Source organism: Botrytis porri, assembly GCF_014898465.1.
Source record: "Botrytis porri strain MUCL 3234 chromosome Unknown BPOR_003, whole genome shotgun sequence".
Taxonomy (NCBI): Eukaryota; Fungi; Ascomycota; class Leotiomycetes; order Helotiales; family Sclerotiniaceae; genus Botrytis; species Botrytis porri.
Window position 1 is genome coordinate 2,589,226 of NW_024066077.1, and position 26,814 is coordinate 2,616,039.

At 30.2% G+C, this 26,814-nt stretch overlaps 4 protein-coding genes across 4 annotated transcripts; 3 read left to right on the forward strand and 1 right to left on the reverse strand.

Annotated features, from left to right (window-relative positions):
* Positions 1 to 1,244, reverse strand: EAF01_002815 (uncharacterized protein; the record flags this gene model as incomplete). The annotated part of the gene is made up of 4 exons (XM_038911069.1): positions 1 to 744; positions 807 to 936; positions 1,019 to 1,083; positions 1,182 to 1,244. 4 exons carry the CDS (start codon positions 1,242 to 1,244, stop codon positions 1 to 3), a joined length of 1,002 nt encoding a protein of 333 aa, XP_038773991.1.
* Positions 1,245 to 1,591: 347 nt separating this feature from the next.
* EAF01_002816 (uncharacterized protein) lies at positions 1,592 to 2,958 on the forward strand (the record flags this gene model as incomplete). The annotated part of the gene is made up of 5 exons (XM_038911070.1): positions 1,592 to 1,629; positions 1,685 to 1,943; positions 2,263 to 2,461; positions 2,544 to 2,720; positions 2,840 to 2,958. 5 exons carry the CDS (start codon positions 1,592 to 1,594, stop codon positions 2,956 to 2,958), a joined length of 792 nt encoding a protein of 263 aa, XP_038773992.1.
* Positions 2,959 to 4,650: 1,692 nt separating this feature from the next.
* Positions 4,651 to 5,550, forward strand: EAF01_002817 (uncharacterized protein; the record flags this gene model as incomplete). The annotated part of the gene is made up of 1 exon (XM_038911071.1): positions 4,651 to 5,550. One exon carries the CDS (start codon positions 4,651 to 4,653, stop codon positions 5,548 to 5,550), a length of 900 nt encoding a protein of 299 aa, XP_038773993.1.
* A 5,935-nt stretch (positions 5,551 to 11,485) lies between these two features.
* Positions 11,486 to 14,358, forward strand: EAF01_002818 (uncharacterized protein; the record flags this gene model as incomplete). Its single annotated transcript, XM_038911072.1, has 8 exons — positions 11,486 to 12,114; positions 12,172 to 12,300; positions 12,353 to 12,368; positions 12,417 to 12,524; positions 12,572 to 12,643; positions 12,692 to 12,778; positions 12,831 to 14,019; positions 14,072 to 14,358. 8 exons carry the CDS (start codon positions 11,486 to 11,488, stop codon positions 14,356 to 14,358), a joined length of 2,517 nt encoding a protein of 838 aa, XP_038773994.1.
* Positions 14,359 to 26,814: the final 12,456 nt, after the last annotated feature.

Below are 26,814 nucleotides of genomic sequence, written 5' to 3' on the forward strand. Positions count from 1 at the left end.
TCAACAACAACCACCTCTTCTCCTTCTCTGACCTGTCAGGGTAAAAACCTCCTCCCACTCCCTCATTCCCCCAAGTCCCCAATTCTGCCCCCTCTTCCCCTTCCTCCTCCTCCTCGTAATCCCATCTTCAATCGTCATTCCACTCTTCACACTGGCTCCATCACTAGCATTTGTATCCCATCTCCCTCCATCCCCATACTGTATTCCACTCATTGGATCATCGGGATCGATTTCTCCCAATTCAATCTTCGTCAATATCATCCTCGCCAATCTATTAAAAACCTCCTCGACATTATCACCCGATAACGCAGAAACCTCAACTGAAACCGGTATATTTGCAGAACTAGCCCATCTAGATGCTTCTTCCGCACTAACATCTCTTCCATCCGGCGCTACACTTGCTTTTAACTGTGATCCTATCCCCGCATACCCTGAAGTCGAATTCACAGATCCGCCCGCCGAAAAAGGAAACGAGGAATTCTTGCTATTAATACTAGATGGTGTTGCGGGCGGCACAGAGGTATCTATTAAATCTGCATTTGAATCCGCCAAATCCGTCTTATTGCCCACGAGTAATAGTGTAAGGTTTGGAGAAGCAAGTGCTCGCGCATCATTAAGAAAGGTAGGGAGTCCGGTAAAGGAATTATGGTTCGTGATATCGTAACATAGAACTGCGCCAGCGGCGCCACGGTAGTAAGAGCGTGATACAGAGCGGAATCGTTCTGTTCCTGCCGTATCCCATAGCTTTTATATGATCAGCCCTTAACTTGGAGGGGGATGCGGAGAACAGGGGAAAATGGGAATACCTGGAGTTTAATGCGCTTCCGTCGAGAGCCACTACCCACTCTTATAATCTTGCTTGCGAATTCCACGCCGATAGTTTGGGATGACAAGATCCTCCATTCGTTTTTGACAAAGCGATGTAGTAGACATGATCTGTGCGACATCAATATCATATTCATATCAATCCAACCATGAACATCCCACTCATCACGAACAATTAGAAAATGTAACATACTTGCCGCTTCCACTTGGTCCTAAGAGTATAATCTTAGCCAAATAATCGTACATACTACCTAATTCCTGAAAGTCCATTAGTATTCGTATGAAGTGTCTTTTATTTTGTCTTAAACTTGGTATATCTTCATGTTGGTTGAGCAATGAAGGTATGGAAAACAAACCTGATCTCTGGTAGTACTGGCACTCTCATCACTTGCGGCGGATGAACGCCTTGGTCGTACCATCTTCGCCTATGGGTGGGAGTACGAAAACGGGTCCAATTTTTTGTTGTTCAAGGCACAGAAGGTCGAGAAGTTTTGGAAGTTGTTTAATATTTTTATAATCAGGAATTTCTTGATTTCCTTGAGTAAATAGAGACTACAACAGGGCGTGACATCAAAGTTGTCGCAAGCCTTATCGCATCGGTGTTGAGCCAATCATTTCCCGACGCTAGACTAGTTTGGATTGGCGTTATATAGATTAGAGGGATTTGGTCAGCCGAGGCATGTGATGAGTGAGGTATGAGGAAGAAGAATGGTTTCGTGAATGTTCAGAAACCTTCTTTAACATATATTATTCGAATATTATCAAAATGAAGATTGAAGGTAGAACATTCATTGTATCAGGCGGGTGAGTGAAACCATGTAACCATGAATAAATCAAACATTATTAACAAGACATCCAGAGCTTCAGGCTTAGGTCGAGCATGTGCTGTTGATATCTGCCAAGCTGGAGGATATGCAGCAGTTCTGGACATGAATGAAGAGTTGGCTGAAGAGTTGGTTAAAGAAGTAGGAGGTGGAAAGATTAAGTTCTTTCAAACAGATGTATTGGAAACAGATAGTATTACCAATGCTGTTAAAGGTGCCTTGGAATGGGTGAAAGAAACTGGAAAGGAGATTGGTGGAGTTATTGCAGCTGCTGGTGTAGCTACTCCTGCTAAGGTATGTTTTCATCTGTTGTTTTTAAGATAATGTTCTATCGAAATACAAGTGCCTTTGAAGTGGTACTGGCTCTATACTTTTCCCGTTATGGTAGTTTCTCATAACACTCTTACGTGCGCCATACGAAACCTTCCGGCAGGGGAGCGAGGGCTTCTAAGTCTTTCCCTCAACATCCTCTTTTCATCTTTTCCTTATCCAAACCTTTCCACATCCAAACCTTCCCAAGCCTCCCTCCTTCCCATCCCTCAAAATGCCCCATTGTGATCCCCTCTTTACCCGGATTGCAAATTCACCAACAGACTAACCTCGCCAACCTCAGATCCTCGACCGCAACCTCAATCCCTTCTCTCTCTCCGACTTTGATTTCGTGATGAACGTCAACGTCCGCGGTACTATCGATTTGATTCGTCAATGTCTTCCCCACATGGCTCGTTCCACTCCTTTGAATGAAGATGGTGAGCGTGGCGTTATCATCATGGTTGCTTCATCTGCTGCCTTTGATGGCCAGCCTGGTCAAGGTAATTTTCCCTTCATTCTGTTCTTCCATTTCTCATTTCATTCTCAATTTAAGAGATGTTCAAGATGCTAATAGTCAATTAGTCGCCTACTCCGCTTCAAAAGGCGCAATAGTCTCCTTAACCCTTCCCTTGACACGTGATGTTGCAAAACATGGTATTCGCGTCGTCACCATAGCACCCAGTCTTTTTGATTCAAGAATGACGGCTATGATGAGTGATAAAGTGCGAGCGAGTCTGACTAGAGTTATGGAGTTTCCACGTAAGTTATTCTTCATGTCTCTATTTTCGGAATGTCTCCCTCTCATATGTCGTATCCCATACTTTATTTTCTCCCCAATATCAAAATTAGAACAAACGAGTTAATAAGAAAACAAATAGTACGACCAGGCAAACCCCATGAATTTGCACAACTGGTAAGACAAAGTATTGAGAATGTGATGTTGAATGGAGTAGTTTTGAGATTAGATGGAGGAATGAGAATGCCGAGTAAGATGTGAGAAGTGGGAGCATTTGTGTGTGATTTCTGAATGTATATCATGGGTCTGGATTTGACAGGAAGTCGCAATGGTATTATTTTGACGGAATAGAATTTGTAGTACGTAGTAATTGTAAATTGCATTGCATTTATCTAGAGTACCTGTGAAAATTAAAGGACAAGAGTGTCTTTATAGCCAATGGTTCGAGAGGTTGAGGATGAAACATACAATTACCATATGAAGATTGCCGTAACATCAGAATCAAGCTTCCATTTATAATAATGGACCAGATTGGAAATTTGGAATAGACGAGCGAATTTGTGAATCCTCATTACGGAGAAAACGAGAATGAAGTTTGTAGAGGTAGATTCACGATGCAGGATACTGTCATAATATATAATATAGATGAAGACTAGTGAAAGTTCTCCTCACCAACATACTTTTTGAGCTTCTAATAAGCTTTACACTATATTGCATATACTCCGTAGTATAAAGTAGTCGTTTCAAAGATATAGATTGAAGAATGACGCAATTTATCAATATCTGTCTAACTTATATCAAACGAGCATCAAGTTTCGATCCCAGATCTGTACGATATGATAGCAAAAGAAATATCATGACATGAGTTTAAATTGTTTTCTTTCTTCGATTGACACCAACAAGTCACATATTAATTCACATACAGGTTCATATAAATATCATCAAGCTTCTGAGTTGGTAAAATCCCCCCCCCCCAAAAATCATTATCTCATCTCATCTCATCTCATCTAAACTTCAATATCCCCTGTCTTGTTTCATCCCATCGGCGTCTGTACCGATGATCCTAGTATAACCTACCAATCGCATACACATGACTCCATAATTCCATCCAACATACATAATGAATAGGGAAACTCATCCGAATGACCTTGGGTTTGAAGTTTGAAGTATATTAATTGGCGGTTCCTCAATTTCCATGAGAGGGGACTCCTGAATGTTTTCTTTCATTTTCTCCCATGAAAATATTGCTTTTGATTGATTTGATCGTTTTCGCATACACGCCGTTAATTGTTACAACTTGGCGTGACGCTTTGCTTTACCTTTAGCCACTTTATCCGGATCTCGTAGTTCGTTTTGGTGATAGAGTCCCAATTATTGTTTGGGTGACGGGGGTGTGGTGTCTACAAAGATTGGATACTGCATGGATGGAAAGGAAGTCGGGAGTGAAGGTCAATATATCTGCATCCAGACCTTTCGTCTTTTTGGGTTTGGCTTCTTTACACATGGTGACTATTGCAGGAGTTAGGAGATGAACAGGATTGAGCCAATGGGTCTACGCTGTATGGAGTTGAACACTTGTGGTGATGGTCCACTGTGCACTCCTCTTTTTAATAAACGAAATTTAGATGGCTTGCATTGATTGTTTGGGGGTTTGATAATGGGAGGGGAGGTTTTCATATAAGTAGGTTTTCCTTCCGACAGAGAGGAGGAAGTTTCACTCTCTTGTTTCTTCAACACGTCTTTCTCGTTCACATCTTCTATCGCAAATACATTCTTTTTGGTGCAAAGTCGCCTCTCACATTCATTCAACCCAAATTTTATACATTCATTCATCCAGCTAGTTCTGGTAGATTTCGCTCCATTCATCTTCATCGATTCATATCTCCAACTTCAAATCTTCTCCCAATCAAGAACCTTTTTAGCTCGACGTTAAACCAAATCATCCTTTTCAAAATGCAATACACATCCACCATCCTCATGGCCGCTGGCCTCATCACCTCCGTCTCCGCCCACGGACGTATCCTCACCCCCACACCCCGTAACCCCGGTGCCGCCATGGCATCCGCCTGCGGACAACAAGTCGAGGTAAACCAAGCATCCGACCCTAACGGAAACATCCAAGGCATGCTTCAAGTCGCGGCCACTCAAAGCGACTACGATGCCGCCGCATGCAACATCTGGCAATGCAAGGGTTACAAATACGCCGACAACACTGATCTCGTGCAAAGCTGGACTGCAGGCCAAGTCGTTCCTTTCACCTTCAATGTTGCGGCTCCTCACACCGGTACCGCTAACGTGTCGATTATCGACACTGCGGCCAACACCGTCATCAAACAATTGTTGTACTATGATGTTTTCGCAAGCACAGCCACTGGCGTCACTTCCAACGAAACGAGCTTCAGCATTACCATCCCAGATGATCTCCCAAGCACCTGTGCTACCCCTGGTGGATGTGTGGTCCAACATTGGTGGGATGCTGCTTCCATCGACCAAACCTACGAGTCGTGCGTTGATTTCACCGTCGGTTCCGCGTCTGGTTCTGGATCTGCTTCTTCCGCAGTCGCTTCTCCCGCCGTCCCAGCATCCACCGTCGCAGCTTCTTCCGTAGCTTCTTCAGCTGTCGTCGCTTCTTCTTCCGTCCCAGTCGTAGCATCCAGCTCCGTCGTCGCTTCATCGGTTAGCTCCGTTGCTGCTATTGCTACCTCGGCCGCTGCTTCCAGCGCCGCCCAAACTACTACTTTTGCCGCTCTCCCGACTACTTTGGCTACGGTTACAAAGGCAAGTAGCACTTCTAGTGCTGCTGCCGTGGCTACTTCTGCGGCTCCAGAAGAGGATAATTCTTGTGATGCTTAAGTGATTGAGCAGAAGAGGAGATCTGTTTTTGTATATTTAGAGAGGGGGAGAAAGAGATGAGAGATGGAGAAGACGGAGAGTTTATATTTTTTCTTGTATATAGATAGATGTCGATCAATGAAAGATGTTTCGATGACAATTTTTGCATTGTGTGTTTTGATGTGATGTATCTGGATATCTTGAATGTGTGTAGAGGTATTGTGGTATCTTATTCCCCTAGCATATATTATAATATCATTTTTCGAATAACGAGCAAAGTGATTCGAGAAAATCTATATTGGCACTGGGAAAGATGAAGAGTATGACATATATCCATCTGCATCTGGAGATTCTTACATTACCAAAAGACTAGAAGACTGAGAGTATATCCACGAACTAGATAATACACTGTCACAGTAGCAAATACACTCATGTTTATATTCGTTCCTAATATAATATAATACTTCTTACCATTGACTTTATATACAAAACTTCACCAGACAAGAAGAGCATCTTTTCTTGAATTGTCTGGATATCGCATCCCGTTGCTTTATACATTGATTTACTCTATTCATTTACTCTGTGATGGGTGGTTGATATTCGTTTGTATATGTGTATAAATCTACCCGGTTAGGTAGGCTGTGATTATTTTGGATATTGGATATGAGATATGTATTTATGGAAAATTATTTGTGTATTATATTTCATGAATACTAGATACTATAAGATAGTTTAAGTTATTTTTTTGTATATTAATAAGTTTGTAGTGATGTTTCTTGTGGGTTAAGCTTTGGGGTATGAGATGGAAGATAGAAGATGAAAGATGGGTGGTGGGTGGTAGATGGTGGATGGTGGGAGAGGGGATGTGATGTGAGGAGCTGTCATTAATGAATAGGGAGAGGGAGAGAGGGAGGGAAAGGGGAGTAGAGGGAGTATAGAGGGAGAGGGAGTTTTAATTGAATGTACGTTTACATTCGAGGATCTGTTATTGAAGAAGATGGAGTATAGATGTAGATTTCTGATCAGAGGTTGGATTGGATTTGAATTTGAGAATGTTCACTGAATAGGCATACCTTTTTATTGACGATTTGAAGATGATTTGAAAACGATTTAAAAGAAGAAAAACGAAGTTTTTAAGAGGAGAGATCTTCAAATTTAATGATCGTATTCATTAAAATTATAAATCTCCATTTTAAAAACATTATACTCCTTATATATCTTTATTTCCAAGAGATAATTATTATTATAATATTATAACGTAACTTATGATGAACCGGGTCATATGGGGAATCGAATTATAAAATTCAATTCTCTTTATATAATCTTGTTCTACAAGCTACATATTCATTCAATTCCAACTCTAAATTACTTGAATTATTCTTTGATTTTTCTTTTTCAATCTCCTTTTCTAATTCTTTAATTAGATATTTATATAATCATTCTTATAGCTTTTTTTTCTTAGGGTTTTCTTTCGTTTTATATATCATTTTCAATACTTCCTTATTATTAAAGACAAATTAACCTTGTAATTTGATTCTTTTACTTTTAATTCTTTTCTTTCAAGTTTTAATTACTTTCTAAATATTAATAAACTATTTCCAAAGTAAGGCTATCTTAGTATTTTGAGATTCTATAAGTTTAATTATTCTTTTAACATATCGACAAATTAATAATATAAAAGAATTATTATTTACTAAAGCTTTATTAAAGGTTTGATTTACTTATTTTAACTTTGTTCTATTTGGAGGAAAGCTTTTAAATATAGATAAATTTAGATTTTGATTAAAAATTCTTATTTATAAAGTGGAAAATTATTGGGAGGAGTTAAATAGTAATGAATTGAATACTTTTCATAGGGCAAAAGGTATTAAATTAGTTCTTCTTTAGCCAGCTTTAATATTAAAAGAATTCAATGCTTTTTTTCTAATATTTTGAAAGAGTTCTATTTATTCAGCTTTTTGGATTTACTTTATATTAGCTTAAAAATATTAATCAATCTTTAAAGTATAATATTGTTTTATTAGTCTATATATTATAATATTAAATGATTGAAATAAATAAAAGTAATAAGGAGATAATATAAATAAATTGATATCCTTCTTTATACAGAAAGTAATAAAGCTGTTTGTAATATGATTTAAATAACTATTTATGATCAAAAGTCGAGGTCGGTCATCTAACACTTTCTTGAATTTTGGTTCGAAAACCCTTTTTAGTTATTTTAATTTATAATTATTTAAGGTTCATTTATTTGTATTAATAGAGAACTGCTAGCTTTGAGGTATATCTTTTGAAATCCATATAGAATTTGTATTCTGAGCCTTGAAAATGATTATAGATAATAGAGCCTTTTTAGTTATATTAATACATTTAAATATAATTATTCATTCTTATTTACCAATTATAATTTTCTAATTTGATTTTTGAGTAGAATTAATTATAATATGTATATTTTAAGTACTTCTAATTTCAAATCCGGTTTCATTTATATTATATATATCATTTAATTTATACTTTTGTTTAATGAGATGTATATAAAATGTATTAAATCAAGCCTGAATATTCTCCGATATTACTTCTTTAATCTAATTAGACTTTAATTAATATGAGTAGTATATCTTAAATTCTAAATATTGTTTTTAAAATCTATAAATCTATTTATGACTTATAGGTGGAATTTCTGTTAAAGTAAGAATTCGAGATAATGTGATTTGAATGTGTCGAAGACGAATTTCGTTAGTCATTTCCTTCACCAATATAGGTGTAGTAGGGAATTTAGTAATGGTAAGTTGTAAAATCCATTGTACAAGAGTATTTTTTTCTATATTTGAAAGAATTTGAGTTATTTTATAGGATTAAGTATGTGATTTCCTTTTAGTGATTCTAGTTATAAGAGTTAATTTAGGAACTTCAAAATACTCTGTAGTCTTTTTAATTGATTTAAATTCCTTTAATTGAAATATAATAATAATATTCTATATCTTCTCTTCAATTTGAGAAGGTATAAGAGATGATTTGGTATGTATAGCAAAATTTGTTGGGGTTTGAAGTCAGTAATGGGCTAAATGTGACCCAGTTCCCCATATGACCCGGTTCACCATAAGTTACGTTATATCTATTATCCTTTCATTTCATTCTATTTAATAAGAATGGAAATTTATTATTATATTACTATATACATATTATATCAATCCCATCTCCTAATATATCTACTATAGAGTATATTACAGAATCTAGATCATGAATACCTACCTAATATACAACCATACCAGCTCTACAAGCGGTAAGCCCACGGAGTCCAAGGACCGACCAGGACTATATAGCTTGAACTTCCACTTCCAACCGCCAAGGTCAGCAAGCTACGCGACGATATTGATTATTGACCTAGGTAGGTACCTAGGTATCTACCAAACTACTAGGTACGTAGACGCGCAACATGTTTATAGAATTTCAATTTTCGATTACTACTCATGGATTAGTAGAAGTTAGTAACTTATGTAAAATAAGTATTGGTGAATGATGAATTACCATAATAATAATGAAATACTCCCTACCCAAATACCCATGTACCTTTCTTTGCATGTACCTAACATACGTGGGCGAATTGATCCGAGAAGAAATACAATAGGGGCGGGCCTCCTCATCATCACTAGCCACATTGAAAACCCCGAGGTAGGAACGGATTCAGCCCTGTTTTATTAATTGGTTCTGGGTTTTCGGGGATGGATTGGATTGTTCTATGGATGGGTACCTACTTGGTGGGTTAGGTATGGTGGGTATGTGGAATGACTAATGATTATTGGGTGGATTATGTGATGATGATGGTGATGGTGATGGTGATGGTGATGATGACCTCGGGATGGTGGACGTGTGTGGCTGTGTTGAGTTGTGGCGGAAATGTATAGGTGCACCTGGGCAGGTGTTTATCGATATTGTGATCATGTTTGTATGTTCACGTTTCGTTTTGTTGGCGCTGGTGGATGCATGTACGCAAGCGCTGATTGTTTGATGATGATGGGGATTTGTGATGAGGGGATTCATTGAAAGATGGATTGTTGATGAAAGGGGTTTATGTACCTAGTAGATAGAGGGATGTGGGTTATGGAAAGATGGGGGATGAATAGTAAAGTACTCTTTAAAATGTGAATTGGAACTTGGGAGCATACCAGATTTGGAAGGATTTTGAATCGGGATTTGATGTATCGCGAGGTCATATTTGATACCTAGATACTTGGCAATGAGCATAATCGTCTATGCTTCGGAAATGTCTGATTTTTGACATGACTTGGCGTGGGGGATGGATTGGGGCTTCAGAAATGGTAGATGTGAATCTTGTATGTGCTTTCCTGATAGAGTGATAGAGATGAGATCTGATGGATTGATGAGGTGGGAGAGAGTTGCCCGGGATTTGATAGGAAGATTAGATTCTCACATCTGCAATTACTAAACACATGCGAATTGTAATCCATCATATATGAAAATATTTCATTCAATACAGTGACTCTATATTGTGTTTCTACTTGGTACAATGTACATTCTACATTCTACCTAATACTTCTCATCAAATCCTTCCCTCGTGATTCAAGTACCCGTACCTGATCTACGTGCGTAACTTAACTGCCGGCAGTTAGTCAATCTAAAGGCGATTCACGGATCAACCGCTTGTATCTGTCCGGAGGGTTATTATAGTACGTACTACGATTAAAGTCTTCGGGAAGAGAACCGAGGACGAATCGTGCATTAGCAAAGTATGAACAAGGAGAATGGACAAAGTATGTATTGTTTTTTGATTATCTCTTTTCCTGTTTGTTTGTTTATTTGTTTGTTTGTATTGTCAAGTGATTTCCTGTTGATATTCCGGTGATCTCTTATTTCTTATATGTATGTATGTATGTATCTCGAACATCACATCGATTTTACTACATCATAGTGACATCAAACCAAGCTTTCATCCAAGTATGGGGAGAGAGATGGAAGATCATCGTCAGTGGTCACTCTCGAGATAAAATAGGAGGACATATGAATCAGGAGAGGTCTGAGTGGTGGTTGGATAATCGATGATGAAGGTTTGAGTAACGAAAGATCTTCGTTGGAACTAATCGGCGCCGAGTCTAATTGATCGAGTGATACAAATATATGATGGATTGTGAGAGGAGACGAGATCCTTACAAAACACATAGATACCACTGGAATGATGCAAGTCTCTCTTCCCACCCCTTTGGGAATTGTAGCACTCTGGTACTTCATTGCTAAAGTACCATGAGGTAGGTTACAGCACATACAATCAAATCCATGGATCCTTCACACCTGTTATCAAGATCCAATGACTGCGCCACATCTATTGATTCCCATACTTAACTACCTAATTCACACTTCAAGCAAACCCTCCCAGGTTCCCATCTCATCCAATCATACAAGAGAGAATATACAATTCAAAGCGAATGACATCCAATCATCTTCCTTTTTCCCAAGATATTTCTCCGCTACTTGGCACACCCACTACTTGGAAAGTTCAGCCTTGGCAAACCGCAAACCTTGAATGATCCCTGGAAATCTTCGCCTTATCAACTTCTTACAGGGAGAGGGAGTGACTTTCACCGTATCCCAATTCCCCATCACACCCCCAATCTTCCCCAAAATCTTTCCCAATCATTATTACCCTTTGGGTTATAAACGACGTTACACCTACGGGTATATTAAACAAACCTCCTCTTCCTTTTTGGGATATCATTCATCATTCATCATCAAAACATCCTTTGTTTTTGCTCTTACGTGTTTTTCTCTCTTCAAATAAATCACACACACACACACACACGCCTCTCTCTCTCTCTTCCCTCCATTTCCCTAATTTGATAGCGAATTCATCTTTGTCTTGTTCTTCACCTCAACCATACCCAAATTTGTTTCTCAGTTGAACAAATTCATCCTCAACTTCTATTCATCTGATTCCACATCGATGAAGGAAACTTCGTCTAATTCGCCGTCATTTCTAGATCGTGTGAGCTTCTGGGATAAATCCAAGGCACATGGCAACCCTACGACCTCGTCAGATCTCAGTGGACCAACTCTTCCCTTGAGCAATCCTCCTACTACCATCGCGCAGAATAACAACACTGCTACTTCCGTTCTTCACAATGCAACCAATATCCCAAGAAATAATGCAAGTCATAATGGCCTCAAGAACCACCGTTCAAATCCCACAAGAAACAATGTGGCAGAAAATACATCCAACGTCCATCCGCCACCAGCTCCACCTCCGCAAGTTGATGGAGAGGGGAATATCATAGAATCGAGCGAATCCGAGAAACCCAAGAAGAAAAATATTGCCACGCGATTTTGGCTTACCGGCAAACACATTATACTTTCGAGTGTTATCAATATTTTATTGGTATTTGTACCGGTGGGTATCATCGCCTATGCGATTGGCCTCAGTCCAGGTATCATCTTTGCGATGAATGCTATTGCTATCATACCTTTGGCAGGTTTACTCAGTCATGCTACGGAAAGCGTGGCGAAGAGGATGGGTGACACTATTGGTGCTTTGATGAATGTTACTTTTGGTAATGCGGTTGAGCTTATCATTTTGTGAGTTTTCCTCTACATCTTCATTCAAATATCGAATTCAGCTAACAATTTCAATAGTATGTATGTCTACCTCGTGAGAGATCAAGATAAGAAAGTGCGAGAAGCCCTCTTAAAGGCATTATCATATCAATCGCGTCCCATATCATTATACCCTTTCCATTTCCTTTTGTCTCATGCAAGTCCCTTGTGAAATATTCGTACGAAACATATGCTCACCTGTTTATCTTTAACCCTATAGCATTGCATTGCAAAAGGTTAGTAAAGTTCCCCTTTCAAGTGCGACTTATTCTAACTTTCAACAGAATGAAATCCGTATTGTCCAAGCCTCCTTGCTCGGTTCGATTCTTGCAAATCTTCTCTTGATTCTAGGAATGTGTTTTTTGGTTGGTGGACTTCGCTTCCGTGAACAGGTAATTGATTCTTCATCGAAAGTTGTGAGCATTGCTGATATTTATAGATCTATAATAGTACTGTCACGCAAATGAGTGCTTGTCTTTTAAGTTTGAGCGTCATGAGTTTATTGCTTCCAGTATGCCTTCTTCTTCCTTCGGCGTAAACTATTAACTGACAAATATAGACTGCTTTCCATGCGTCGTTCAATACTACAACTGCTGCAGATAAGGCTAACACCAAAGTCTTGCAAGTTAGTCGTGGTACTAGTGTCGTAAGTTCTTGATTATTGTGTTTGTGAAACCTCGTTATACTGATTCTTTCAGGTTCTCCTTTTGGTTTATGCCATGTACCTCTTGTTTCAATTGAAATCTCACGCATATATGTATGAAAGTACTCCTCAGCATATCATTGATGAGGAATTAGCTCCTGGACCGGTTGCAGCTTGGATGGACTCATCATCTGATGATTCATCGTCCTCCAGCTCTGACTCTGATGGTTCCAGCGGTTCCAATACTACTGCCAAACGTGTAAAGAGACTTATCAGGGGTGGTAGACGTCGTAAGTCAAGCTCAGCATCGAAAGATACGGTTGAAGTTGAGGCTCTTCGTACACCATCTTTTGGTAACAGCAGTCTTAATCATGCAGCTGAAGGTAGTGGGTCCGCTGGTGATGATCATCGTACAGGTGCTATTGACTTTGCAGAGGATGGTGATGATGAACGCCCTAGAAGAAGCCGCACTGGTTCATTCACAAATTATGTCACGACCAAAAAGGAACATAAGAAAGAACGCAAGCAACAGAAAAAGGAACACAAAGCTCGCAAGAGAGCTCACAGACATCAAGAAACCATTAAAGAAGGTGTTGTCCCTGAAGCTGTCAATGAGAAATCTGCGGAAGCGGTACCAAATGATTTTGATCCACGACGTGTTGATTTTGCCATTATGGAAAATCCCGAATTTCAACAAGATAACGCTCAAAAACGACCATTTACTCTTCGCGGAATAACCTCTGGCATTCGACCTCAGATTCCAAAGACATTCTCTCAAAATGTCTTTACCAACCCTGCACCTACCGGTACTCCACCCCCTGGAAATATCCCTCGCGTTCGGATGGGAATTCGTCGCACGAATTCTTTACCTGATCGTCTCAATCAAACCGTATCAAATCCAGCCAATCCCACTCCATCAAATCTTGCACCTGTTCGCATTAACAGCACAGCTGTTGCAGTCAACAAGGTTCCTATGGATGGTGAGGATGAAAATATCTCTCGCACTACAGCCGTCGTTTTACTTCTTCTTTCTACAGGTCTTGTAGCCTGTTGTGCCGAATTCATGGTTGATAGTATTAATGCTGTCGTCAAAGGTAATTCTGGTTTGAGTGAGGCTTTTATTGGTCTCATCATCTTACCTATTGTTGGTAATGCTGCCGAGCACGTTACAGCTGTTACGGTTGCTAGTAAGAATAAAATGGATTTGGCAATTGGTGTAGCCGTTGGTTCTTCTATTCAAATCGGTATGTTTCATTCACAACATTTAATACAATTTCAACTAACTCATCATGATAGCTCTCTTCGTTACTCCCTTTATCGTTCTTCTCGGCTGGTGTATGTCTAGAGAAATGACATTATACTTTACACTCTTCGAAACCGTCTGTCTCTTCGTCTCGGCTTTCATCGTCAATTTCTTGGTTCTAGATGGTCGATCCAATTACCTCGAAGGTGCACTTCTTTGCGCGGCTTATGTGATTATTGCCGTGGCGGCTTTCTTCTATCCAGCAGAAAATGATCAGAGTAATTTGGGTGGAAATTCTGATGCAGCGAAGAGGTTGGTTAGGAGTATTGTGGGGATTTAATTTCGATGAAGCACCTATGTAGGGAAAAACCAATGATGAACCTATGTAGGGGCAAATCGGATGATGATTTTATGGTGGAATGAGATGAGATTTTTTTTTATGATGGGTGGATTCATTTTATGATTGAGATGTTATGATGGATGATGGATGGTGGTGGGTAATGATTGATTGATCGAATGATAGTTTTTTCTTTCGCTTTTGAGGTGACCAGGGGATGAATGGAAGGAATTGGTTTGGTGATTTATTGATTGATCGATGGATGGACTTATGAAAGAAGGTTTCGCTTGAGAGTGCTTGCTTGCTTGCTTTCTTACTTTCTTTTTTGATCAAGATGAATGACGGGTTGTAGCTAGTTTCTCCCTTCTTTCTTTCTTTTCTTCATTTCTTCCTGACTAGACTCAGACTATCCTTACTATTATAGTAAAGTAGTTGAAAAGTCAAAGTCGAAGGGGATCAATTAACTTGAAATTCTCTCTTTATTTTATTTTATCCTTTTGACATTTTTTAATTAGCTAGCTAGCTAGCTAGCTTTAATATGAACGTAAATATAATATAATTCAATTCGCCTCTTATAAATTATTAGCAATATAAGAGTTTTAAAACCTTATCGTACCTTATAAGTTTTATAACAAAATCCCTATAAAAATAGTATTTTTCTATACAAATTAAAAAAGTTGATAACTTTTTCAATTTGAGGAATTTTATTTTTAAAATTTAAAAATAAGTAATCAATACTATTCTTTATTGAAAAAAAATATACGTGAATTTTTTTTAATTTTTTTTTATTCATAAATTATATAAATCTGAAAATTAAAAACTAAAAATTAATAATACCTTTCCTATACAAGATAAGTAGTATAGTTTTAGTATGAAAGAAGGACGAAGTTCTTATTATACTATGTAGAAGCTATTTATATGTACCTCGGTACTCTGGTGCGCTAGTATTAGCGTATCAATAAGCGATTTTTTAAAAAAAAATTTATAATATCTATCTTTAATAGCTTATAACTTTATAAATTAAATATTTAGAAATAAACTAGCTTTTTTGATATATATAGTAATCGTATACAGCTGTTTGTCGGTTTCAAAAATCATACTAAAAACGGATATTTTGTCCTATTTATAATTATAAAAAAGAAATATTTAAAATAATTGAATTTAATCAAAATTTTGAATATGATTTTATTATATAACGAAGGATTTATGATTTAAATTTTTATTATTTTAAAATAAATATATACTGATATTTATAAGATTAAATCAATATCAAAAGAAAAGTTCTTAATTCTCGCTTATTTTATTAGTAAATTTCAAATGAAACTGAATAAACTAATGTGAAATTTATTAGTATATGTATTATATTCATTTAATAAAATACGAATGATTTATATGAGTTTTAGTGTAATTTTAATGTTCGATAAAAAGCTATACTCTAATACTAAGTCGAGTACTCTACTTTCGGGCCACCCCCCTTTTGAGTCACTTTTTACACCAAAAATGGAATTTTTAACTTTCTTATTTATAAATAGAATTTATTGAAAATTTATATATATATAATTTAGATCATTTTTAGTTTATCTTGAAAATTTCAGATTTTTAGGAATTTTCTATATTGAAATCTAAAGCTTTAAAATATTGATTTTTAAATTTATATAGGAATTATATACAAATTTGAAACTTTTATAAAATCTTTCATAAATTTTTAATAAAAATTATTAAAAATAAGTTATAAAATTTTATTATAAACTTATAATATATTTATTTTAAAGGATTCAGAAAAAAAAGAAAATTTCCTATAAATAAATATTTAAAAGAATACCCTCAAAATTATAGGGATTATCTATACTATTTTAAACTCATTGTATATTATATCTTTATATTTATTAATTTTTCTTTATTTTTTTTTAATTTCTATATAAATTCAAGTTCAAAATTTTCAAAAAGATATATAATTTTCTTTTAATAATTATTATTAAAAAATTATTAAAGATATTATAAAAGTTTTAAATTTGTATATGATTTTTATACAAATTTAAAAATCGATGTTTTGAAACTTTAAATCTCAATATAAAAAATTCCTAAAAATTTCAAAATTTCAGAATAAACTTAAAATAACTTAAATTACATATATTCAAACTTTTATCAAATTAGATTATATATTAATAAAGATATTAATAAGCTAAAAAAGCGAGTTTTAGTGTAAAAGAATGGCCCAAAACAGAAGTGACTTGAAAGTAGGGTGATCGACTCATAATTAAAATAATTCTAAATCGATTTTAAATTCTTTTTATTATACTATATAAAGTTTTAATAAAGAAATGAAAGATTTGAAAGCTGAAAAATTAATAGTTTTAATAAGGAAATCGTAATCTATATAATGAGGAGGTTTTAGAACTTTTATATATGTATTATTTTTTATATTAGCGAACTATAGGCGTTTAGAAAGAATAAAACATCTATCTTTAAATAGTTATAGGAGTCTATAAGAGTACTCTCTTTCTTATAATTTATATCAAATCTCTAATAAAATTATTAAATCTATACTTAAACAAACTTCAAACTAAATTTAAAATAAAAATAAAAATAAAAGATATGATATAATTTATTTAAAAGAAATACAAAAAAATTAAAAAAGTTCTTAATATAAAAGTTGTTTAAAAATAAGATTTTTTATAATCTTGAAATAAATAAGAATAAAATAAACTTTAAATAAAATAATAAACAATATCGATCTATATTATAAATAAAAAAAGCGATAATAAAATCATATTATGTACATTTAATGAATATAATATTATATAATAAATATATAATTATTAAGATTGAATTTTTCTTTGTAAAAAGGATTTTATAATCATTTAAGATTTAAAATACTAACTATACTCGATTTTAAAATCACTAAAACCTAATTTAAAATATATAATAGAATAGAAAAGAGGATTAATTTAATAATGTTAAATATAAAAACAAAGATTTTTGATTTCTAAAAATTCTTAATAAAATAAAAAATATCTAAATATAAATTAAAATACTCTTTTTACAATTAGAGAAACTAATTGATTAATTATATTATCTTTTATTACAAAAGTATAATTAAAAAGAAGAAATCATTAAACATTAAAACTAAAAAGAATAAAAACCTAATACAAAATATAAAAAGCCTTAAATTAGTAATAAATAACTTATAAAAACATTTTTTTTACCTCAAAATAACTTATTATTAAGAATAATTAATAAATACTAATATAACAAAAATAATAACTAATAAACACTATATACTCTACTAATTCACTCATACTAAATCTCAATATAAAAACAAATAATTACTTTAATATCAAAATCATCTATATTATTATTAAGATCACTTGAGGGGGGAGTCGTTAACTCGAATTACTATATATAGTACTGTATAGCCTATATAAAATGAATAATATAAATTGAAATGATCTAGAATAAGGTATAATTCTTTCCATTATATATATAATAGGAAGAATCATGTGATTCGCTCAAGCACGTGATCATACGTTTCGACAATTATTAATATTATTCTCTTAATACTCATACTAAAAAGATTAATAAATAATCATAACTGTTGGGACAGGGATCATGTGACTACGCTAGCGTTGACGCTAGCGTCTTCCGATACTATAGCAATACGTTTCGTAGCCCTAGCTTTTAAAACTTCAAACAATATAACAACAATATGAACCATAGTACTATATTAACTTCACTATTTTTATAATGATATTAATACTAATTAGTAATATTATAAATTAAAAGCCTAATATCTTAATTTTAATTATAATATATAATTTGAATTAAGATTAATATTTCTTTAAAAAGATATAAACTTTTATATTATTCTAATATGATTTGATATCTACCTTTGTATAAATAAAAATGGTTGACAATATGATGGCAGCTTTTATACTAATTTTAATCTATATTTTATTCTTTATTATAATATGTATTAAAGAATAAGAATTAGTAGTATTTAATTCAAGCTTAGTACTATACTTTTCGAACTCAAACTTTACTATATCTTGGTAAAGTTAATATCTCATTATCTATTTACTATCCATTAAATATAACAGAATCATTTATAAATTCTTCTATATCTTGAAAACATTATATTGAAAATGTTAAATATTTAGCCTTAGAATAACTTAACAATATTAAGTTTATCAAATTCATTATCAAATTTCTAATTTTATTAAAAATCATGTTTAATGATTATAAATCAATGATGAATAGATAGAAAGATTATCCTTTTAATATTAACTATACAAATAAAAGGGAAATATAAGATTTCTATAAATATAAATTATATGAATATAAATTTAGCGATTTTTATGATAAGAAATTGTAATCGAATTATACTATAAGTTTTAAGGACTTTAAATTAGAGTATTTTCTATTTACTGGAATATGATTATTATATAAATTATAATACGAACTCTGTATATATAGATTACTTATTGTAAAATATACAATCTACTTAAAATAAATGGTCGATAAGGCACTAATTAATATACAATTTATAGTATTCTAATAATAATTGAATTCTGAAATTGTAAATATTCTTAAAGAAAAAGGGTTTCAGTTTCGATTATTAAGTATACTTGAAAGAATTATAAAAAGGTTGAAAATATTACTAACTATTCCTGAAATAATTAAGATAAAAAATTCAATTAAATAAATTATTTATAATTAAGATAGACTCCTATAACTTTTAAGCATTACATTTAGACCATCAAGCATCAACTTATATCGATATGATAACAAGGGTAAAGATATCGAGAAGTATAAATTATATATCCTTTTTCTATTGAAATTATCATTACAATAGTAAATATTAATAATTCGAAATCATACTATCGATTTCTTTATTAATTTATTATTTATAAAAGAGTATTATAATTTAACAAAATTAATATTTATTTGATTTATTTAATAATTTAATATTAAGGTCATCCCGATACTATTATAATTACATTTTCAATTCAATCTCCGAAATCTTGGTTAAAAACAATTAAAATTAATTTTAATAAAGGTATAACGTGGTTTATCATTGAGTAGCCTATATCATCGAATGGCCCACTTTCATCTCAATTTATACCTATCTCTTTCAACACATGTTTTATTAACAATCTATAATGAATTCGAATAATCAAGAAGCTTGTATACTCCTTACTATTAAAACTATTTATAAAAATAAAAAATTAAATATTCAAAAGATTATTATACTTTATAATATTCCTTATACAATTCTTCAATATAAAATAAAAGGTTTACCTTTTTATACAAAAACTCGAATAAATTATTATAAGATTATAGAATTAAAAGAAAAGATGATTGTTTAATATATACTTGATATAAATTTAAAAGGATTTTTATTTAAATTACAGAATGTGGAAGATATAATAAATAATATTCTCGAATTGAAAAATATAAAACATATTAGGAAGTTTTAAGCGTATCGATTCATAAAATATTGAATCAAATTAAAGGTATGTTTTAGTTATATTTATAACTTTCAAAAAGCTCTTTATAAAAATCCTAAGCTTTTTGAAGAATAGTTTCAACTAGTTATAAATATGTAAGTGAAATACGGTATTTTAAATGGAGATTTCTATAATTTTAATGAAACAGGCTTTATAATAAGGATTATATATACAGTAATAGTAATAATTAATACTGAACAAAATGGTAGAAGCAAAATAGTACAATTAGGTAATCAAAAATGAACTATAGTAATAATATACAAAAATAAAAAGAATGAAATTATTTCCCTATTTCTAATAGTTCAAGAACAAGTTCATTTTTCCAATTAATATATTAAAACAAATCTTCCTATAGAATAGATTATTAAACCTATATTTAATAGGTAAACAAATAATAAAATAGATTTAAAATAATTGAAATACTTCAACAAGCATATTAAGAATTAAAGAAAGAGTAAATATCGAATATTAATATTAAATAAGCATAAAAGTCATAAATTAATAGCTTTTCAAATATATTATAAAGAGAACAATATTATATATTTATATTTATTATTATATTTAAATTATTTAATTTAATCATTTAATATTAATTATTTTAATAATCTAAAACATTTATATAATAATCAAATTAATGAATTTATTAAAGTATATATTAATTATATTTTAAAAATTAAATTCTTTATAGCTTTTAAAACTATATATAGGGAATTAATCATTTCTTAGAATATAAAATCAAAATTCCAAAAAACAGATTTAATTTTATTTAATTTTAAAATTATATTCTCGAAATTAAATATTCAAATTCGTATATCTATTCCTCCCTTTTTCAATCTAAATTAATGGATCTCTCAAACCTCTTGTAATCTAATAGAAGCTTTTTCTTAATCAATATTAGTTAAATCTCGAATAATTTATTATTAATCAAATTCTTTTATATTTATATTCAAAATTATATTAATTCTAACTAAGGGTATAGAGAGATTAGCTTATAAGAATACATTTTTAAGTATAAAGAATCGTATACTTTGAATAGCAAATAAGGTATTAAACAAATATCAATGTGTAAAAAAAACTCAATTATATTAAGGAGGAGTATTTATTGAATAAAAGATTTTTAATATATTATTTTAGTAAGAGGTTGATATTCAAATTTAATATAATGAATATTAAAAAGGGGGGAATTCTAATAAAGAAGTATTTTTTAATCGATATTGTAGTAAATATAGAAAGATAGGATGTAATATAAAAACCTATTAAAATAATATAATAAATCCTAAATTATTAGATTCTTAATAATTTTAATCAATTGATTCAATTGTTATTGAATAATGTGGATTTGAAAGTGTAAATTGAGATGAAAATAGGCCACTTGATAATATAGGCTATTTAATGATAAACTACGTTAAACATTTCATTAATTTGATAATAATATAATCCTATAATAATGAGTTAGATAATTAATTAATAATCTACTCAATAATAATAATAATATAAGCAAGGAAAAAGGAAATAATAGAAGTAGAAGAAACAATATTTCAAATTAAGATTGATATTATAAAAGCAAAGAAGAAAACAATCTAAAAGGTACTAATATTATTCAGGATATTTTATCTTTTTAGAGACCTATAAATATCAATCAGCTTTTAAACAATCTTATAAAACTTTATAATAAAGCTAATAAATATAATAGTCAAAATAATAATTTTACTTACAAATTCTTGATCTTTTTCAATAATTGTAAATATATTAATATACTTATATTATTATTAAAGAATATATTTTTTATTATACTTGTTAATATTACATTCGATTTTTATTATATGAATTTAAATAACTTATTTAATATAATAATTAGGATTTATGATTTGATAATATTTATATTTAAAAGCTTAGAATACAAGCATAATCTTATATGGCAATAGGAAACTATTACACTTAAAAATATAATAACAAAACTAAATAATAAAGAGAAAACAATACTTCAATACCTATAATTTATGATCACAAAACTTCGTTATATATACAAAGGATTTAGCTTTATAATAAGAATAAAAGAATTACTTCATCAAAAGATTATTATTATATACACTTCGATATAAATATACTTTTTAGCTTACTTTCGCTTCGTTAAAGATACTCTAAGTCTTTTAGAGGAGTTACATTCAATTATTATAATATAAGAATAAGTTTATCTTAATGAAATTATAATATTCTATACTGATTACAAATACTATTACAATTGAGATGAATATAATTAAAGTAAAGGTTTTGAATAAGATAATCGATATTTATTTAAATTATATATAAAAAAGAAATGCTTTGTTTGTAGGAAGGAAGACTGCTAATTAACCCGATATAATAAAGAGGAATGTAAGGAATCCCGATATAAATATAAGGAATAGTTCAAAAGTAATAATTTCAATAAAAGCTTTAAACAATTTCTTGTTGAATATAAAGGATCTATTGAAGATTTTAATCCTGATATAGATAATGAAGTTATAGTTTATTTCGTATAATTCGAACTCTAAAACCTATTTGTATAAGAACCATATTCAAGCTTCATTACCTAGAGTAAATCTATAAATAGATAAAAGATTGTTAAGGATTTATTTAATAAGTTTCTTATATATATTCTAATATATTAATCTTAATTTGAAAGTATAATATATATTAGTAGATACAATATAAAGGAATTTCAAGGAATTATTGTCAATATAACTGTAGTATAATAATTAATAATAGATTATGAGTAGTATATAACATACAAGATGATAATTAAGGATATTATTTTGAATATAAAAATAATAGGAATTATAAGTATAATATTCGGAATTAATAAAGCCGAATCGATTGATTTAATACGATTAAATTTATTATTAAGAACCATTAAATTCCATATTATAAATACAGAAACATTATTCTTATTATCCCTTAAAGATATAAATAAGCTTGACATATATTATACTAATATTCTTGATATAATTGTTACAAGCAATATAGAAGAACAATTTTCATATATTTATTATAATAAATACATAATACTCTTATAATATATAAATATATAATAATTTATATAATAAATTATTAATAATAATATATACTATCTTATTAATACAAAACTATAATGTTTATACCATTGTTTCGGCTATTCATTAGTATATAGGCTTTTACAAGTATTCTAATGAACTAATCATAATAATATTATATAAATCGAGATTGATAAACTTATTAAGTTTTATTAATATTGTTAAAAATACGGAAAATTACTAGATCGATTTAAATTTAATTTACAAGATAATATTGATTTCAATTATTCAATTATAATAAATATGATATATATCAATATCAATCTTATCCTATATATCATCAATAAAGATATACGATTTCAAGCAGTATAGTAATTAGATAACATTATTACAAAGTATATCTTTAATATATTTCGAAAATATTAAATGGATATTTATACTGGCCCTCTAGATTATATTATATATAATACTGAAAAAAACTTTGTCAATAAGGAATTTATATAATATACAATAACCATATTAACTAGAATAAAGAATATATTAATTAAAGTTGTTAAACATTATTATATAATTATTAAACGAATATATAATATTATTATTAACAAACTAAAGAGTTTTATAATAAAGAAAATAATACTATAAATAGCTATTAAAATAATAAACAAATTAATTCCAATATTTTTAATATTTAAAGCATATTTATAAATAACCGACCTCGACCTATTAGTATCTACAGTTTTATAACAACAAACTACAATTAAAAAGGTAATAAACAAAATCAATAAGTTACAAGCAATAAAATAAATATCAAATATACTAAATTAATATAATAAATTATTCATAATGATATTATATAATCTATTTATCAACTTAGAGGTTTAGATATAAAAAGAACATAAAAGCTAAATAGATTTATATTATTTGTTAAGAATAAAAGATAAGATATACATTATATAACTAATAAATAATTCAATAGAGTTTTGTATTATTTAAATCAAATTATATATAGAAGAAAAAGATCAGCCTTAGGATCAACTTTATAAAGAACCCATTGAACTAGTATAAATAATAGAATTAATATAACCTGAATAATTTGTCGAGAATATATAAGAAGTACGATTAATATAAATGATGTAAAATATATTATAAAAGAATAAAAGAACAATTTTGTTGAAAATTAATAAAATTAAATCAATCACTTTATTAATTATTATATAAAGTAGAAACAAAAAAAAGATCCTTTTGAATTTATTTAAAAACCCTTAGCTCCTATAATTATCAACTCTTTAAATTATAATTGCTATACTAACAACCTTTTTTATAAACAAAAACATCGATTATATCAAATCTGAAGAACAAATACTAAACCTAACATTTTACCTTCTAGATAATAATGAACTTAATGATATTGAATATATAAACTGTTTTATAGTATCTATTAATAATTCGATATTAACAATTTTCATTAAATCAAGATGAAAGGAAATTAATGATTTAATAGAAAACAGCGTTTTTTAATTTATGAAGATTATAGATATAGCTGAAAATATAAGAATATTTAATTTATGGTTTATTAATAAAATGAAGAATAAGGGAATTGATAAAGTGTTCCTAAAATCTCGATTAATAATATAAGTGTGAAAGAATTAAGGAAAAAGTACTATTTTAATATAATCATTTATAATATAATCATTTATAATATAATAAGTCAGCTAATAAATAATATTATCAATAATAATTATACTCTTAAAGAGCGAGATAATTATAAGCATTTGTAATATTATATAAGTATAGTAGTAGTAGTAGTAAATTCATAATCAATTCGGTCTATACAGCTATGCTAAGACCATGTAATATACTTATATATGATTCTAATTGAATAAAATAAATGGAAAAAAGAAATAAAAACCTACCCTCTTTTGAACTTCTTTATTAAAACTTATGGGCAATTTCCTGAGTAATCCTTTCAAATCCTTCAAGTTGTTTATATTATAGACCTGTTATATTCAAAAACCTTCCTTTTATTAAATCCCTTAATATACCTATAAAAACTTTGTGCTTTCTATTTTATTATAATAATCCCTCTTTTTCTATTCAATTCCTTTTAAAATATTATAAAAGCTATGGTTAGTTATAATGTTGTATCCCTCTTGGAGGGTTGTCTTTACTCTCTGGTACTTCGAGTCCTCCGGGAATCCTATTATAACCCCTAATCTATTACTTATAAGTCTTATATTCATCTTCTCCTATAATACGTTGATAATATATAATTTCTTTTTAAAGCTTAATATCTTCTATTCCCTTTTCTTTCGTTGGATTGCCCTATCAATATAGAATATAATATATTAGAGCCTGTTGGATTACTTTATTGATATAGAGGATAAGATTGTATTATAGAACTAGGTGGTTGAATAAGATCGAAATAGTAGGTGTGATGGTATTGAAATGCTATTATTTTAATAATATACACTCTATATTAAAGGATCACTATTTCTTTAATCGTAATCAGTAATATATTATCTATTATACAAAGTAATATCGAAATCAGTATTTCATAATAATATTATATATTGATATGAAATGCTATACACTTGAATTAATATATTGTGAATGTTTTTTAAAAGATTTAGCTTTTCTCTTCATTATATAGAATAGTTATAAATATATTAATAGAATATTAAATACTATATTAATATATTTCTTGTAAGATATTTCTTGAAAAAAGCAAGGCCTTTTGAAGAGTTTTCACCCTTCATTTTCCTATGCCTAAAAACCTTCTTCTTTATAGTTGAAACCCTCTCATAAGGTCTTTGAGTATTGAAAGGTCTGGATTATTATAGAGATCTATAGTTTAACCTTTTTTATTAATCATTTTTAATGTGGTAAGCCTATTGTTGATAGTGTCGATATTGATGGTTCCGATATGGGTGCGCTGGACCCCCCTCTTTGATGCCGACAATGATATCTCTTTAATCCGAGTAGGTATCAATTCAGCAATTTCGAGAGGGAGTAGAGGGTGATATTCTGATTCGAATGTAGTAAAGATTAATGGGTTTTCCAAGAAAATCTTTCCTTAGTTTTTTCGTGTTTTTCCTATATAAGTATATATACAATTAATATTAAATTTAATTCAAAGGTTCTACATACAATCACCAGTGAAGATAAACGTTCTAAAAGGTTTTATCCTGTAAGTAATACAATTATTATATAGTATTCTAGAAATAGATAATTATTAATTTAGTACCTATTATAAGTATTATATTAATACCCTCAAAATAATATAATCGACTTATAACCTATATTTTCTATATATAATTAAGAATGATATAGTATTCAATATTATAGAACTATAAATAGATAATATATTTATTATTATTAATAACGAATTTGTAGATTATAAATAAAGAAAACTTTATAATATTAAGTTTATAGTGAAAAAATATGAGATATTTATATCAAATATATTACTTAAGTTTAATAATAAATTAATTATTTAATAAGATAATAGTACGATTTATTTTAATTAAAAGAATTAATATAAAAACTTATATCTAATTAAATCAGAACTATTTAATATATAAAGAATATATAAAAAACTAAGAAAATCTATAATAATAAAGGATTAATATATTATATAATATACTTGAGGAATATATATTGTAATAATATATTAATTAGAGGTAGCTTTTAATTTATTTTATATTATATAAATTGTTAATTTTAAGGGAAAAGATGTCGATTTTCTTAATAAGTGTATTCAATAGCAGATTGATAATTCGAAGAAAGGTCTATAGTTTGTTCTACTTAATATAAATTCTTTAAAATTAATTATATTTATTAATGTATTCTTTATTAATAATAAAGATTTGTTCTTTTAAATTGAATATATTATTATTTTAATGAATAAGTATAATAAAGCTAAT